This window comes from Pteronotus mesoamericanus, unplaced genomic scaffold (assembly GCF_021234165.1).
Source record: "Pteronotus mesoamericanus isolate MK-2021 breed Mesoamerican mustached bat unplaced genomic scaffold, CSHL_Meso_final contig_134, whole genome shotgun sequence".
NCBI lineage: Eukaryota > Metazoa > Chordata > Mammalia > Chiroptera > Mormoopidae > Pteronotus > Pteronotus mesoamericanus.
The window spans coordinates 646,434-660,782 of NW_026555061.1; the positions used below are offsets into that span (position 1 = coordinate 646,434).

Consider the following 14,349-nt stretch of genomic DNA (forward strand, 5'->3'; position numbering starts at 1 on the left):
CACGGGGACGGCCCTGGGGCCCCCGAGGACAGCGCACAGAGACCCTTTGGGGGCGCCGAGGCCGGTGCAGGGAGGCACTGCCAACGTGCTCTGCCGTATCAGGAGGCTGATTCTATTTTTAAAAAGTTAGGAAAATAGTCTGATTTCACATTTGGATGCCTTACAAAAAGGATCAGGATGTTTCCCATTTTCCAGAAGGATCCCACATTGAGACCAGCGGCTCCGTCTACCCCAGCTGGTCGCAGAGACGGCGTCTCTGCGGGAACGCGACAGGCCCGCTTGAGCCGGCAGGGCAGCGGCTTCTGCCCAGCAGCCTCTCTTGCATGTGGGAAACGCAAAGGGTAGTGGGCTTTTTTATCCACCCCCCAGAGAATGGGCTTTTTAAAAAATATTTTTGGAAAAAATGTAAGCAGCATTGTGACATGTGACAGACCCCCAGGCGCCACTGTGTCCAATGGCCACCAGGGCCCTGGACGGGCCACCGCCCAGGAAGAAGCCGGCCCAGGCAAGCCCCGCGGAGCCCGCGTTCTCTGCGGCCACATCGGGCACGAGAGCTGCCCAGCCTGCGTGGTCACAAAGACACAGACGAAGCGAGACCCGGACGCTGTCACCGGGGAGCGTCTCCCCGCCCTGCACAGGAGTGAGGCACACGGCACGGAGACCCTGCGGACAGGTGACGCTGTGTCAGGACGAGAGGGTCCCCACTGGGAGGCCCTGGCCCTCAGAGCCAGGAGGAGCGGCATCCCAGACCCTGCTGTCGTGCCCTGAGGCACCGCCCACACCCGGTCGCTGTCCGGCTGCCCCCGGGGCCAGCCCGAGGCTGGGCGCCAGGTGGACTCTTTCGGGCCGGCCCCCGGCGCACAAGGTGCAGCTCAGTGCTGGGCGGGGGCTCTCGCCTCTCCTTCTGGGGACGGCGCAGGGGAGCCCTCTGTCCTCGGGAAAACGGGGTGCACGGCCGGGCCACCAGCCGGCTAGGTCAGAAGGGGGGGAGGGGAGGATGTGGGCCGGCTTGCAGGGAGGCGCCCGGAGACAGACGGAGCGGGCAACACCGCAGCAGGAAGGGCCCCAGCGCCAGCGAGGCCGGGCCGCCAGCCAGACAGACGGAATCTGAGGAAAACGCGGTCCGATTCTGCAGCACGTTCCAGCACCTGCGGGGGCGGCGGTGGGGGGGGGCCCTGTGGAGTCTCCAGGCCACACTGGGAGGAGAGCGCTGTCCCAGGCCACAAACACGAATGAAAACTCCAAGATCGCACAGCGTTAGCAAGTGCACGGCTTGTGCCCGGCTGCCTGCGTAGCCGCCCAGGGCCCAGGCAGCCGGTGGGCCACAGGGCAGACGCCCCAGTTCTCGATCTTGTTTGATCCCAGCTGCTGACAAGAACCGAGGGTCTTGTACTCGCCAGGCATGGTTCTAGTTGCTTCTGGGAACCCAGTTTCCAGCCCCGACGTTGCTGCGCCCCCCCCACCCCGTTTCCAGGTGTGGCCCTCACTCCCGGGGCCCCAGGCTGGCTCTGCCACGACCCCTCACTCTGCCCCGATCACCCTCACGGCACCCCGGGCACCGGGTGCAGGAACGTGGAATGACTTTCCGGGGCTGGGACACGGGCCGAGCTCCACCCCCAGAGCTCACGCCGCATCCCCAGGAGGAGGCCCCGGGGCTCCCTGGGACCACGCGGCCCTCGGGAGCCGGCCTCCAGGCCTGGGCTCCGCACGCAGGCTGCGGGGTGGCCGGCCTTCCTGGCAGCCGGGCCCGGCCCACGCGCTGACACCACCCCCGCGGCAGCGTGGCTTCGGGCTGCCCTCACCCTGTGGAGACGCGAGGCCTGTGGGGCAGCCACGTGGGGTCGAGGCCGTCCGGCCGGCGACGGGGCCCGGGTCTGTGCAGCGCCGACAGACCGGCACACGCAGGCTTTGCTCCGGGTGTCACGGCAGCACTGCAATCGGGGGAACGGCAGCAGGCCGTCTGAGCCAGAGGCCGGAGCCCTGACCCCGGTCACAGGGAGGGACCGCAGGGACGGCGGCGCCGTAATTACAGAGCGGGCGCAGCTCCGGGAGATCACAGGGGAGCTGCCGTGTCCCGAAGCCCGTCCCCGGCAGGGCCTGGCCGCGCCCCCCCCCCCCCCCAGCATCCGGCCTGCTCCCTGCAGAGCCCGTGACGTCCCCCGTCTGCGGCTGGCCCCACGCTCCCGGCCTCCGGGCCCAGCCGGCTCGCCTCCCTTCCGGGTGAGCAGCCAACCCTCAGGCCCAGCTCCACCCCCTGCCCTGCGTCCTCACGCCCAGTGGCTGCTGGGGGACCCGTCCTGCTGGAAGGAGGCCCTGCGGCCACGGCCCTGAGGGACGCACAGGCCGCGCCTCTCGCGGGGTCTCAGCAGGCGTCGGGCCGGTGCGAGGGGAAGACAGCAGGGGAAGGGCTATTTTTAAAGACGCATCAAACACACGTCCGGTGCTCGTTTTGTAAGCTGGTGTCCACTGGGACTTTTAAGTCACAGAATAATTGTTTCTATACCCATAGCTGCAAAACCCAGCCGCTCAGTGGGGGGCCATCCTCGGGACATCAGCCTGGGGGCCGGGTTGGGGCCTCCCAGCAGGGGGCGGGGCCTCCCAGCAGGGGGCGGGGCCTCCAGCAGGGGGTGCGGCCACCAGCCCGGAACAGCCCACTCCCCACAGGGACTCGCGGGCCCCCTGCCAGACCCCAGCACCTTCCACCCCCTCGAAGCCCCTCCCTCGACAAGGTGGGGAAACTGCAGATGCTTCTTGGCAAAGGAGCTCACACCGCACAGATTCTAAATATTTAGCTTGTGCAGCGGCCAGTGCACGGGGCGGCGGGTCCGGCCCCGACATGTCACCTAATAAGGCAGCGTCCTGCCCTGGTTCACGACGCAGGGCGCCTGGCCCCGCTGGCCCCGCTGGCCCCGCTGGCCCCGCTCACGCCGGGACCCTCAGGGCGGCCGGGACGCAGGCCCCCAGCTGGGCCGCGGGCACAGAGGTCTGGGCCACTGGAGACTCCGCCTACCTCCTGCCTCGCGGCATCGCCCAGGCCCCGCCCAGAGGCCACCGAGGGCCAGCCGCACACCGGGGCCCACAGCCCCCGGACGTCCCAGGAGAGCTGTACCTGGGAAGGTGCCCCCAACATCACTCCTTCCGGTCCCAGCTCGGCCGGCCTCAGACTCACTCTCTGCGGGCTCCCACGGTTCAAGCCCGTCTCTTGCGGGGACAGAGTTCGGGCTGCACAGGACGTGCAGCGTCCTCACGCAACGCAGTCTCCCAGACTGTGTCTCGTCTGCCTCCCTGATGCTCTCCCTCCCGTCTCCCGGGGCCCGGGACGTCCGCCAAGACTGAGTCCACAGGTCCCTCACCCAGCCTCCATCCCCCACCGACCCCACGGTGGCTCGCCTCGCCCCTCACCTGCCCTGAGGCGCCAGGCGCGTTGGTCACCCCTGGGGAAGACCCCGTGTCCGCAGGGAAGGGGCTGCCGAGGCCCCGGCCTCCTCCCCCACCGCCCCGGCGCCCGCCGCCCTTGGGCTGGGCCTGAGGTCTAGATCTGCCTGCCCCTGTCCCGGCAGGGACCCTGGCACAGCAGGGAGTGCGCATCCTTCCGGCTCAGGGATGACGGTCTGCTGGGAAGGACCTGTCCTCAAATTTCCTTTTCGAACCCGCCCCCAGCTTCAGGGAGCCCCCCCTGCCCCCCGCAGCCTGCCAGCCCAGGGCCCACACAGCCAGCGCTCCCCGCTCCCCGCTCTGGACTGCCCTTCGGCGCCCACTCTCTCCTCAAAGCGGGGCTTCCCTCCGGGGCAGCAAAGCCAGACCGAGGCGGCCTAGGGGGCCGAGGACAGTGGCTTCCGCCCAGCGGGACCCAGACACCCACGGCAGGGACCCGAGGCACAGGGAACAGGGCAGCAGCCTGGGACCGGCCCCGCAAGCATCCCGAGGGGCCGCAGCCGTCCCCCTGCACGCGAGCTCCCCTCTCACCCCGCAGCCCCTAACCCTCAGCGCGCCCGCGCCCTGTTCCCGTCGCCGGCTCAGCCCGCGGCCGACTTCCGGCGTCTTTAAGTGCTGACGCTGTTCCTGACCCCAGAAACAGCCCTGCACAGAAAGCTGACAGACGTCTGACAAACAAGCAAACGCACTCAATGGGGCAAAGTCGGTCTTTCCAACAATTGGTCCTGGAACACTGAGCATCACACGCAAAACACTGGATCGAGCCACAGGCTCCCACCCATCTCAAAAACTAACTCCAAGTGGGTCAGGCCTCAAAGTTCAATGCGAAACCACTGAACTCCAGGAAGAGAACACAGGAGAAAATCCAGGTGACCTTGGGTTTGGCGGCGGCTTTTTTAGCGGCAACACCGAAGGCATGATCCGTGAAAAAAAGAATCGATCGCTAGGGCATCATCAAAATGGAAACTGCGAAAGCCACTGTCCACAGAACGGAAGGACTGGCCAGCACCCGGGAGGAGACGCCCGCAGAGCCTGTGTCCGATGAAAGACTCCGTCCACGATACACGAGGGGCGCTGGCAATTCAGCAACAGCAACAACTCAGCGGAAAAATGCGCAAGAGCTCCGCACAGGTCTCTCACCAAAGAAGGTACACGAAGTCTAAGAAGCCTAAGAGAAGATACCCCGGTACGACGTGACAGCAGGGGAGAGCGACTCGGAATGACGGCGAGATGCCACCGCACACGGGCCAGCCCGGCCGGTGCTGACGAGGACGAGGAGCAGCGGGACCCACACGCGGCGTGAAGATGGTGCAGCCCCTCTGGAAGGCGGGCGGCTCCTCACCCACTCAGGCGACTCTCGCCGTAGGGTCCGGCGATGGTGCGCCTTGGTATTTGCCAAAACAACTTAAAAACTTACGTCTGCAGGAAAACCTGCACATAGATATTTACAGCAGTTTTATTCACCGTCGCCAAGACGTGGGAGCGGCCAGGGTGCCCCTCCGTGGGGGGCGGACAGATACCCCGCGGTCCACGCAGACGAGGGGAGGCTGCGGAGCCGCTGAAAGAAACGGGCCATCCAGTCACGAAGGGACACGGAGGCGCCTCACGCGCCTCTGACTAAGGGGGAGGAGCCCGTGTGAACAGGCCTCAGGCTGCAGGGTCCCAACTGTAGGACCTGCCGGACCAGGCAGCGCCGTGGAGGCAGCACAGGGGTCAGGGGTCGCTGGGGTGCGGGAGGGGTGCACAGGCCGAGAGCACAGAGAATTTTTAGGGCAGTGAAAATATTCTGACTGAAGCTATCGCGGGGGTACAGGCCACCACGCGCGTGTGTCCTGCAGAACAGACACCACACCAATCATGAAGCCAGGAAACCTGGTGCCGTCCGCAGGCTTCTTACGGAAACCCACCCGGAGCTGCTGGGAAACAGTGGCGTGCGCTGAACGCACAACAAATAAACAAACTAGAACCCTGTATCACCGCTGAAAACAAGCGTCCGCGCCACGTTCTAGCCCGCACCCCTGGCCTCGGATGGGGGCTCCCCACCCAGCCTCCCAGCCGGCCCTCGGCCCCTGAGATCGTTCTGGGCCCTCCCTGCCACCTTGCCTGCTCAAAACCTCAGCCTTCACTCCTCCTCACGTCCACAAAGGGCAGAGAGCGAGGGGCCACACACGCGGCGGGGCCGCCGCCCACCCCATGCCCACCCCACCCCCGCCCCACGGGTGGCAGAGAAGCCCAGAGAGACCGAGGCGCTGGCTTTTAAACGCAGAGGGAGACAAGTGACAACGAGAAGACTCGTAAGGGCTTTGTTCACATCCCTTCCACCCCGGATTCCACTTCACAGGCAATTTGGATGTAACATGCTGCTACATCCAATTCAGCAACAGCAACAGTAACATTTGCTGTTACTTCAAATGCCAGAGCAACGGCGTTAGATAAAAGAGTTCGGCCACAGCGAGAACACCTAACAACTGAAAAATGCTTAAAAACAAAACCTTGAGCTAATAACAACGTTCTTCCCAACCAAGCATTTGAGAGAAATTTTACCTACTTTCATAGTTTTAAAAACTGACTTCTACAGTGAAAAAAAGTATCTTTCTTCTTGATGCAGAGTCACATCGAAACAGAGAAACAAACTTGTTTCCAAGTTTCCAGAGAGAAGAGAACACGTGCCCTCTAATTGGAAAACTTCCTTCTCGAGCTACGAGCAGGGGAAACGCGGGCCCGGGCCCGTGTCGGATTCGCCCCGAGTCCAGACGCCACTGCCCGCAAGGGGCCCGCGGCCTGTCTTCCGCGCACGAACGTGCCGCTCCGGCGAAGCGCAGGGACTCTGACGCTGCAGGGGAAGAGCTCACAGCAAACCTGGAAACTCCTCCAGGTGCTTTTCAGCTTCGCCACAGATTTCAGTTCGGAAGCATCTCAAACCGCATCAGGGCCTGAGACGCCCCTGAATTTCACCGCGACAGACCCGCCCTTCCCCGGGCGTCGGTGTCGTTGCTCAGCCTCCCGCTACAACAGCTCACACCCGAGCTCCCCGCACCAGTGACCGGCCGCCTCCACAGGGAACCCGGGTGCGCGAGACCCTGCCCCGTCTGGGGCCGGTCCGGGAGGACAGCCGAACACCAACCCCGTGCCTGCGGACCGACCAGCGCGGACGAACCCCGGCGGCCAAGCTGGGCTTTCCCACGTTCGAGCTCGGGTCCCACGAGGCCGCCTCCCTGCGACTGCTGTGGCCAGGAGGGGCCGAGACTCCCAGCCGCAAAGGACTCGCTCGGGGACCCCCAGCGGGAACCCCAAGTTCCCGCCCCCCGTTCCCTCTGACCCTGCACATCCCAGAGGCCCCGCGAGGATCGCGAGGCCTGTGAGAAAAAGGGTGTCAGCGGACTCATCGCCCCTCGGGGCAGGGGCATCCCACCCCGAAGGGCTCAGCTCACGGCCTTCCCAGGACCGTCTGCGTCCTTGAGTGTCTTGGCCTGTCCCCTCCCCCAGCCAAATGCGCTCCGCCCCACATGAGCCGTGCGGGGGCCCGGCTTCACGGCGGGGCCCGGGCGGAAACGCTGCCCCTTGCCCAGGGCGCACACCTGCAGCCCATCCGCGTACCTGCCGCCTGCCCCAGGCTTCCCCCCGCGGCGCCCTGGGGCCGCCCCCGCCAGTGCGCCCGCCCCGCTGCGGGAGGCAGGCGCAGGGGGCGGGGCCAGGCCCAGCCCCGCCCCTCAGCGAGGCCCGGGTGTGATTCGCAGTTTGTCCTGCCGTTTTGTGACTCGGGGTCACGTGCTGCCCCCCAATTACAACCTCGGTTTGCACAATGAAATTGAAACTTTAAGTATGATTTCATGAAAACCCCCTTTTACTATTAGTAAAACTGGGTAAATTCAGTTACGCACATCTTTAGGTAGATTTTTACATAATACAGTTTATAGCCCACATTTAGAAGGAGCTGTTTGAGTTATTTTTAAATATTTTAATCTCTTCAAATGACAACCTGAGTCTAGTTGGTGTCCCGATGTGCTTGCAGTCTTACGTTTAAAAAAATGAAATTCAAAAAATGGGGGAACTGGTATTTTAAAAGTTAGATACAAACAAAGAAAACACAAGGCGTACAACCCCTCCCGTGGGAGCGCAAACCACCGCGACTCGGAGAGCGAGCTCTCGCGCGATTCCCGCGTGGGCAGTAAAAGAGGAGCCCCCAGCAGCTCTGGCGGGAGCAGAGCAGCGTTGGGCTGGGGGCCCGCGGGGCGCCGCGCGGGGGAGCCGGCCGCCTGCGCGCCTGGGGGGCCGCTTTTACCCGGGAGGGGGGTTCTCAGGGCTGACGGAACCAGGCCTCTCTTTGCTCCCACTCACGCACAGCAGGAGCCCGGGCGGGGGCCCGCGGGGGCCCTGGGGCCTGCGGCCCAGCCACGCGCAGGGGTAGGAGGCAGACTCGCTCTGTCACTGACGCGGACCCGAGGTAAGCGCCGGGGCGAAGCAGCACAGGCCGCGATCCAGCGCGTCTGCGGGGCGGTCCTTCCCCGGAGGCCACCGGGAGAGGCTGCGCTGGGGCCATGCGACCGAAGCTGCGCACGGCTCTGCAACCTGGCTGCTCCTTAATGAGCAGAACATTCCAGAAAACGCACCTACGCCAGTGCCGCCCTGAGCCGCACAGCCTCTCCTGCCACCATTCCCTCCATGGTTAAGTTAAATGGGCTCAGGGACATGGTCTTGCGGCGTCAGCCTTCAGGTCTGCAGTCCCATGGAATCCGGCCCGCGGCGCCGGCATTTCTAAAAGCCTGGCTTCTCCGGGAAGCGCCCCCAGTTACACAGAGAAGCCAGAGAGACGGTGCTGAGCCTCCTGCCCCCGCGCTGTGGCCATCAACGCGTCCTCGGCTTCTCCGAGCTTTGGAATTTGGGTTTTTCTTTCCCTTCGCCGGTAAAACGCTGAGTCTGCGCCAAGTCACCTTGCAGATGCTAAAGTCTCCTCTAACCCCACCCGAGTTGCCCTCTCTTCCCTGATCCCCGCTCTGGGCTCTCACTGGGGCCACGTGCACCCAAGAGGCCTCCGTTCAGGCACCTGCCTGCCACTCCCCGTCACCCCTTGCGCCCCATGCAGTGCTGGGTGCAATAAGAGACCCGCCGTTGGAGCCCAAACACACTCACTAATTGACAGAAACAGACTGCTTTTTGGCATGAATGTAAGATATCTCCATACTTGGGAAAAAAATAATAATGCGATGGCAGCAATCTGGTCCTTAGCTTTTGCAAAAGATTAAGGCGCCTGAAAATAGCAGGATAATGATGTTTCCCCTTTTTCAAAATAAAACATAATGAAGCCTAAAAAAAATCAGAGACATAAATGTTTAAGGGATACGTTGTGTCACGATTACTTCTCAGTCAGCGCATCCCACCGAAGAGTCTTCCACCGAACCTTCGCAAGGCCAGCCTCGCGTGAACGACACTCGGCACCCTCGCAGAGCTCCCCGGCCCCCAGGCCGCGCGGCCGCGCGAGGGGCCGGCCCGGCTGCCCCCCCAGGTGACGTCCCCTCCGACCCCTTCACAGAGTCACAACCTCGCGCTTTCAGTCCATAAAGGGCTCCTTTTATGACGCTGAGTGCACGGGTATTTGTAGGTCATGAACGCGCTGGTTGTTCCGTGCAGGTGTTCAACCAGCCTTGTTGAACTAACAAAAAAATACGCTCCCTTTTTAATATTCGAGACCAGTTTTAAAGGAAATCAGACATCCAGGAGGTGTGTAACGTACAAAGGAATCTCATATACTCACAAGACAGTACGTCGTAAAACCTCTTATCTGGTGAAACGCTGTAGTTAATTTTTACGTCTTCTATGAATAGAGTAATAAAAGTGAATGTGAGGATTGAGGAAAGTAAAGAAATGTGTGTATAGACAGGAAAACCTGAGTAGTACGTTCTTACGTAAAGGGCAGCGTCGGGTTTCACTCATCCGCCCAACGCAAACCGATTCACACAGCGAAAGCAACGCTGCTCCCTCCATGGACCAACGAGAGCCAATTTCATTCCTATGTACATGAACTGTGATCAATAAGACCCAGCAGCCAAACTGTAGCAGCACTTAAATTAACTTTCTTTTCTAGCTCTTCATCTGTTTGGGTTTTTGTTTCTTTGGGTCTTTTGTTTCTATGAACAGTAAAACTCATTAATAATTCAATGAACAAACACGCATTCTTTAAGTGCCCACTACGTCCAGATTTCACAGGAGCACTTTGCTTTCCTTTGTAAAAACAGTCCCTTCTAAACACCTCCTGTCACCAAGTGCCCCAAACATACTGGACCGCGTCCACACTGTGAGTCACCATGCACGGCAACGGTAGCCGGTGTACTTGGTAAAATACGCAACAGTATATATTCTAGCGTGAATTCATGGAGAAATATGGCACTTTTAACAGATACAAAGCAGCAGCAGAGAAAAGCAGCGCGTCCCCACATGGCCTCTTCCACCCAGGGACACGCGAGAGGACAGTCTGGCCCCCACGCCCACGGTTTCAGCCTGAGGGTCCAACCAGCTCCAGGCGGAGAGCAGCCTCCGGCCCTCGGCTGCACCGCGGCGGGGAGGTCGGCCGCGAGCCGGGCCTGCACCGTGTTACCAAAGGGGCATCATGGACCCCGGCGGACAACGTACTGACAGATGAATGAGGTACAAATTTTTAAAACCACAGAAGAATAAACAAGCCAAATTATTTATGTTTTGTTTTTAAAAATGTGTCCACTCTGTCAAAGAAAATTATTAGTAAAAGTATCTTTTGAAAGTTAAATACAAATGAACCTCTCCCGACATCGGACATCTCGATGACTGTGGTGGTCGCTATGGAAACCCCACGGCTGTTGGCCACTCCGCTGTTACCTTCATAACTTAAGTGCTGCTTTTATGTCCTAAAACAGCAACGAGGCTGGACCCCAGGCGTCACGCTACCTCTGGGTGGCTACCCAGGCCCGCGCGCACAGCTGGGCGACCTCTGCCCCGGGCCTGCGCGGCGGCTCCCCGCCGTCTCCCGCGCTCCCTCCTCTGGGCCGATGTGGTGAAACCACAGGGCAGGGCAACCTGCGCGAACCGGAATCCCGAGACCCGCTTTCAGTCCCACTAAGTGCCTGCAGCCTGCGCCACCGCGTGGGGAGCCGCCACCGACAGGCCACTCGGGCCTGAGGACACGGTAGCGGCACAGACACCGAAACACGAAAGTGCCCATGTGTCATGAGAGTACAGAGGCCTCGCCATCCAAGCCCAAAATAGCTTCCTGCCGACAATTAAAGCTGCCTTTTCAAAGACACGCATGGCGCCCTGATGCACAGGGCCCAGCGGGCTGGGCATCGTCGTGCAGAGCCGAGGCTGCGGGTGTGGTGCCCGGTCGGGGCCGGTGCCCGGGCGGCAGGGTCCGCTCCCGAGAGGGCACGTGGGGGAGAAGCAACCGCTTGATGTGTGTCTCCCGGTCTTTCTCCCTCCCTGGCCCTGGCCCTAAAAATAAATATGTGTTTAAAATCCCTGACATTTAGAAAAATGTTTAGAGTGCGCATTTTCAGACCGAATATACCAGATGTTACAGTTGTTTCCCAGACCAAGTCTGGGCCCTGCCACATGGGTTCTCCCAGGAGAAGTTTTCAAGGTCCAGCCGCCAACCTGAAATGCACGGCGTTCTCATTCATTTCCCAAGCGCCGATCTCCGTGACGCACGCGCAGACCGCACAGGGCAGCTTTGGCACGCATGGTGACAGGGCTGAACCACGTGAACTCAGTTACCGACGTCCGCGAGAGAAACGCGCGGGTCCGGGCGTCAGGCGACGGGAACACCCTCCCACGGCAGCAGTCCCTGAGGGGGGCCGTGCGTCCCCGCAGCAGGGTTCAGGCTCCCCCGCCCGTCGCACACACAGGCCCGGGGGCCTCCCCTCCGTTGGCTCGGCCCCACGGGAGCGGTGGCGGCCGAGAGGACACAGGCCCACGCTGCCCTGGGCAGGGACAGGACGGACCGGGCAGGGCGGACCTGGCGACAGCAGCAGCAGCAGCGGCGAGAGGGAGCGTCACCAGGCGGGAACCCGCGGGGGGAAGCCAGGGGCCTGTCTGCCGGCCAGAGCTGCCACTTCCCGGGGGGTTCGCCGTGCTGCCTGCGGTGGTAAACGAGCAGAGACCCGCGCCGTGCGGCCGCAGCCTGGGCTGTGAGGCAGCCGCTGAGACGGCCACTCGGGCACTGCCTGGGCCGTCCTCTCGGGGCACGCGACAGGGCAGCCCATGGACCACGTGGGCCGGGAGGCTCTTTCCGCCCCAACGCGGACCAGACTTGCGAACGCCTTGCGTTGATGGGTGTTAAAAACGCACTGGGGGGAAGCAGGCACCGGGCACAAGTCTCCACTGCGCAGGCCGCTTCTGTGAGCCTCTGCAGCTCCCCCGGGGCCAACACAGAAGACCCGGGTGGCGGGCAGGGCCTCCAGCGCCGCCGGGGGGAGGGGGCCACAGACAGAGCCCCATGTCAGGGACCCGGTGCCCCGGGGCGGCTGCAGCCGTCGCCTGCCTGCGCGGTGCCCCACAGTCCTCCTCCTCAAAGGGAAAGTCCCCAGGCGCCGATCTATGGCAAAGCCAGCACACAGTTCCCGGGATTCTGAACTAAACTAATCAAGTGTTTGGACGTCGCTGGAGTTACGTCAAAAACAAAGACTTACTGTCAAATATTGATATTTCCATTTTTATCTAAAACTATCATTTGCTTGGCACACACAGGGAAACCTTTTGAAGATGGTAGAAAGCGTAGTAAAACCCCCCAAATCTGAACTATAGTTTGGTGATCAAGCCCTGAGAGCTCCGAGCAAGACTCGCTGGTGGTGAGGGCCCCAACCCCCTCCCCCCGCCCCGAGCTTGGGGACAGAATGAGGAGGACAGGCCTTTACCTGCGTTCTTGTTGGTTTTGTTCTGCCGGCTTTTCACTTGCTCGGTCCAAAGCGTGGGGTAGCGTGAGGCGATATCTAACAAAGCAGAAGAGGAGGACAATTTTTAATTCAGCACGAAAACACAAAGTCCCTCAAAGACTTCAGGAGGCAGCCTAAAAGCCAAGGAAAAAACAGCATTATATTGTTCATTTAAAGAAAGTTAAAATAATTGTGTTTATAAGAAATAATAATATACATTTTTAAAATTTTAAGACATTTTTTCCTTCTTCTTCCTTCATCCAAGAGTGTAAATAGAAGTCACATGAATCCACCAGACCCTGCGAGACAGAGGAGGGTTTTCGCAAAGAGCCCGAAGGTCTGGAAACACCCTTGTGTGGCTGGGACAGGGGTTTACACGGACGCAGGGCGTCCACTTGGTGGAGAGACCCGGCAGAGGCCAAGGGCCAGACAGAGGGGTCGCGTGACCCGCGTCAGGAACCTGGCCCTTCGGCGACGCTGCTCAGCAAGCGCAGCCACACGCGCACAGCCGGCTGGGCCCCGGGGAAGCAGCCAGCCAGTCCCTCCCCGCCTTCGCCAAGCGGCAGGCGGCCTGGGGGGCCACGCCAGCGTTAGCTGCTGCTGTTGTTATTATTATTATTATTATTATTGGCAAAGACAGGGCACTTCAACCTGTCAACCTCAGATTTATTTGTGCTGTGCGTTCCTCCTATCTTCAGACCCTGTGACCTGAGAATCTGTGAAACATTCGCCAACACCTGAGACAAGATGCAAAAGGCTGAGAAGAGCAAGTCCAGCCTGAAGTGAGTGCCAAAGCAGCGAGCCCAGGGGACACCCCTCGGGACGTGGCAAAGCGTGTCTCGGCCGCCCGTGGCAGCGCACGCGAGTGAGAGGCGTGACATGTGGACAGAAGGATGGCATACGCCTCGCTCTCTTCAGAAAGAGCTGCTTTACATCATCCAAACTATGGAATTTCCATCCACAGGTTTAGATTTGAAAAGCCACGCTTATGTTCTGCTATGGAAACACACGGGGCGGCACGCCAAGGCCACGGAAGGCCCGCAGGCGCTCACGGGGCTGGAGCGGGCCGCATGGCCGTGTGGGGGACCCGCCCCACCCCGCCCCACCCCGCTCCAGACTGGCCCAGGGCTCACCTTCCTCATCTCCTTGGGGCTGAGTGTCCAGCGCAGGGGCCGAGGCATCATCTGAATTCAGAACGGAAAACATTTGCAAGGAGACTACAATCACAGAGTAAGTTAAGTAAGTGTGCATGCGGGTGAGGCTGCGGGGGCACCAACAGCCCGCAGATCCGCACACACCACCCCCCAGGACACGCGGGACGCCAGAGCGAGAACCGACCCGCCAGGGCCGCGGAGGGGGAGGGGGGCGGGGGGCAGGGGCGAGCGGGGGCCCGGCGCAGGCCGCTGCACGGTGCGAGGGCGGCAGGCGGGGCCGCGGGGCCGCGGGGCCAGGGAGGGGGCCGGCGCCCCGGCTGCGCCATCTCCCCGGCAGCAGGGCAGGGATGAGGGGCCTGGCTGAACGCCGGCCCTGGGCCCGTCTGCACAGCGGAGGCCCCTCTGTCCACGTCTGCCGCAGAAGGACCCCCGCGAGGGGCTCAGGTCGGCGGCGGGGGGGCCGGGGCGGGACAAGGATGACAGGGACCAGAGCAGCAAGAGGGACTGTGGATTCCGAAAGAGCTCTGGGTCGCTTCACGGATGACACACATCCCTCACGAATAACCTCGATTGGGTCAGTGGAAACACCCCCCTGGGTCCCCCGGTCAAGTCTAAGGTCCAGGCTCAGGGGAGCCCCGAGCCACAGCAGGCGCCGTGGCGGCCGAGCGTCTGGGTCCGGCTCCCGGCACGCAGGCCCCGGGGGGCAGCCCGGGCCGCTGCACGCGCACTCCTCCTGCGGGTCGCCGCGCGTGTGACAGTGCCGGGACCGAAACACCGCAGAGGGCGGGAGAGGTGGCGGCCGTCAGGCGGCTGCTCCATGAGCTCTGACCCACGACCCTCCCCGCTCTCCGAGGGGCAGAAGG

General features: G+C 62.0%; 1 protein-coding gene across 1 annotated transcript in view; it reads right to left on the reverse strand.

The window, feature by feature from the left end:
* SMOC2 (SPARC related modular calcium binding 2) overlaps positions 1-14,349 on the reverse strand; it is a 212,518-nt gene that overhangs the window by 145,933 nt on the left and 52,236 nt on the right. The window contains exons 6-7 of the mRNA XM_054595203.1: positions 13,466-13,516; positions 12,315-12,389 (exon numbers count right to left, since the gene is read on the reverse strand). Coding sequence (XP_054451178.1) covers positions 12,315-12,389; positions 13,466-13,516 — 126 coding nt within the window. The remainder of the gene's footprint in view (positions 1-12,314; positions 12,390-13,465; positions 13,517-14,349) is intronic.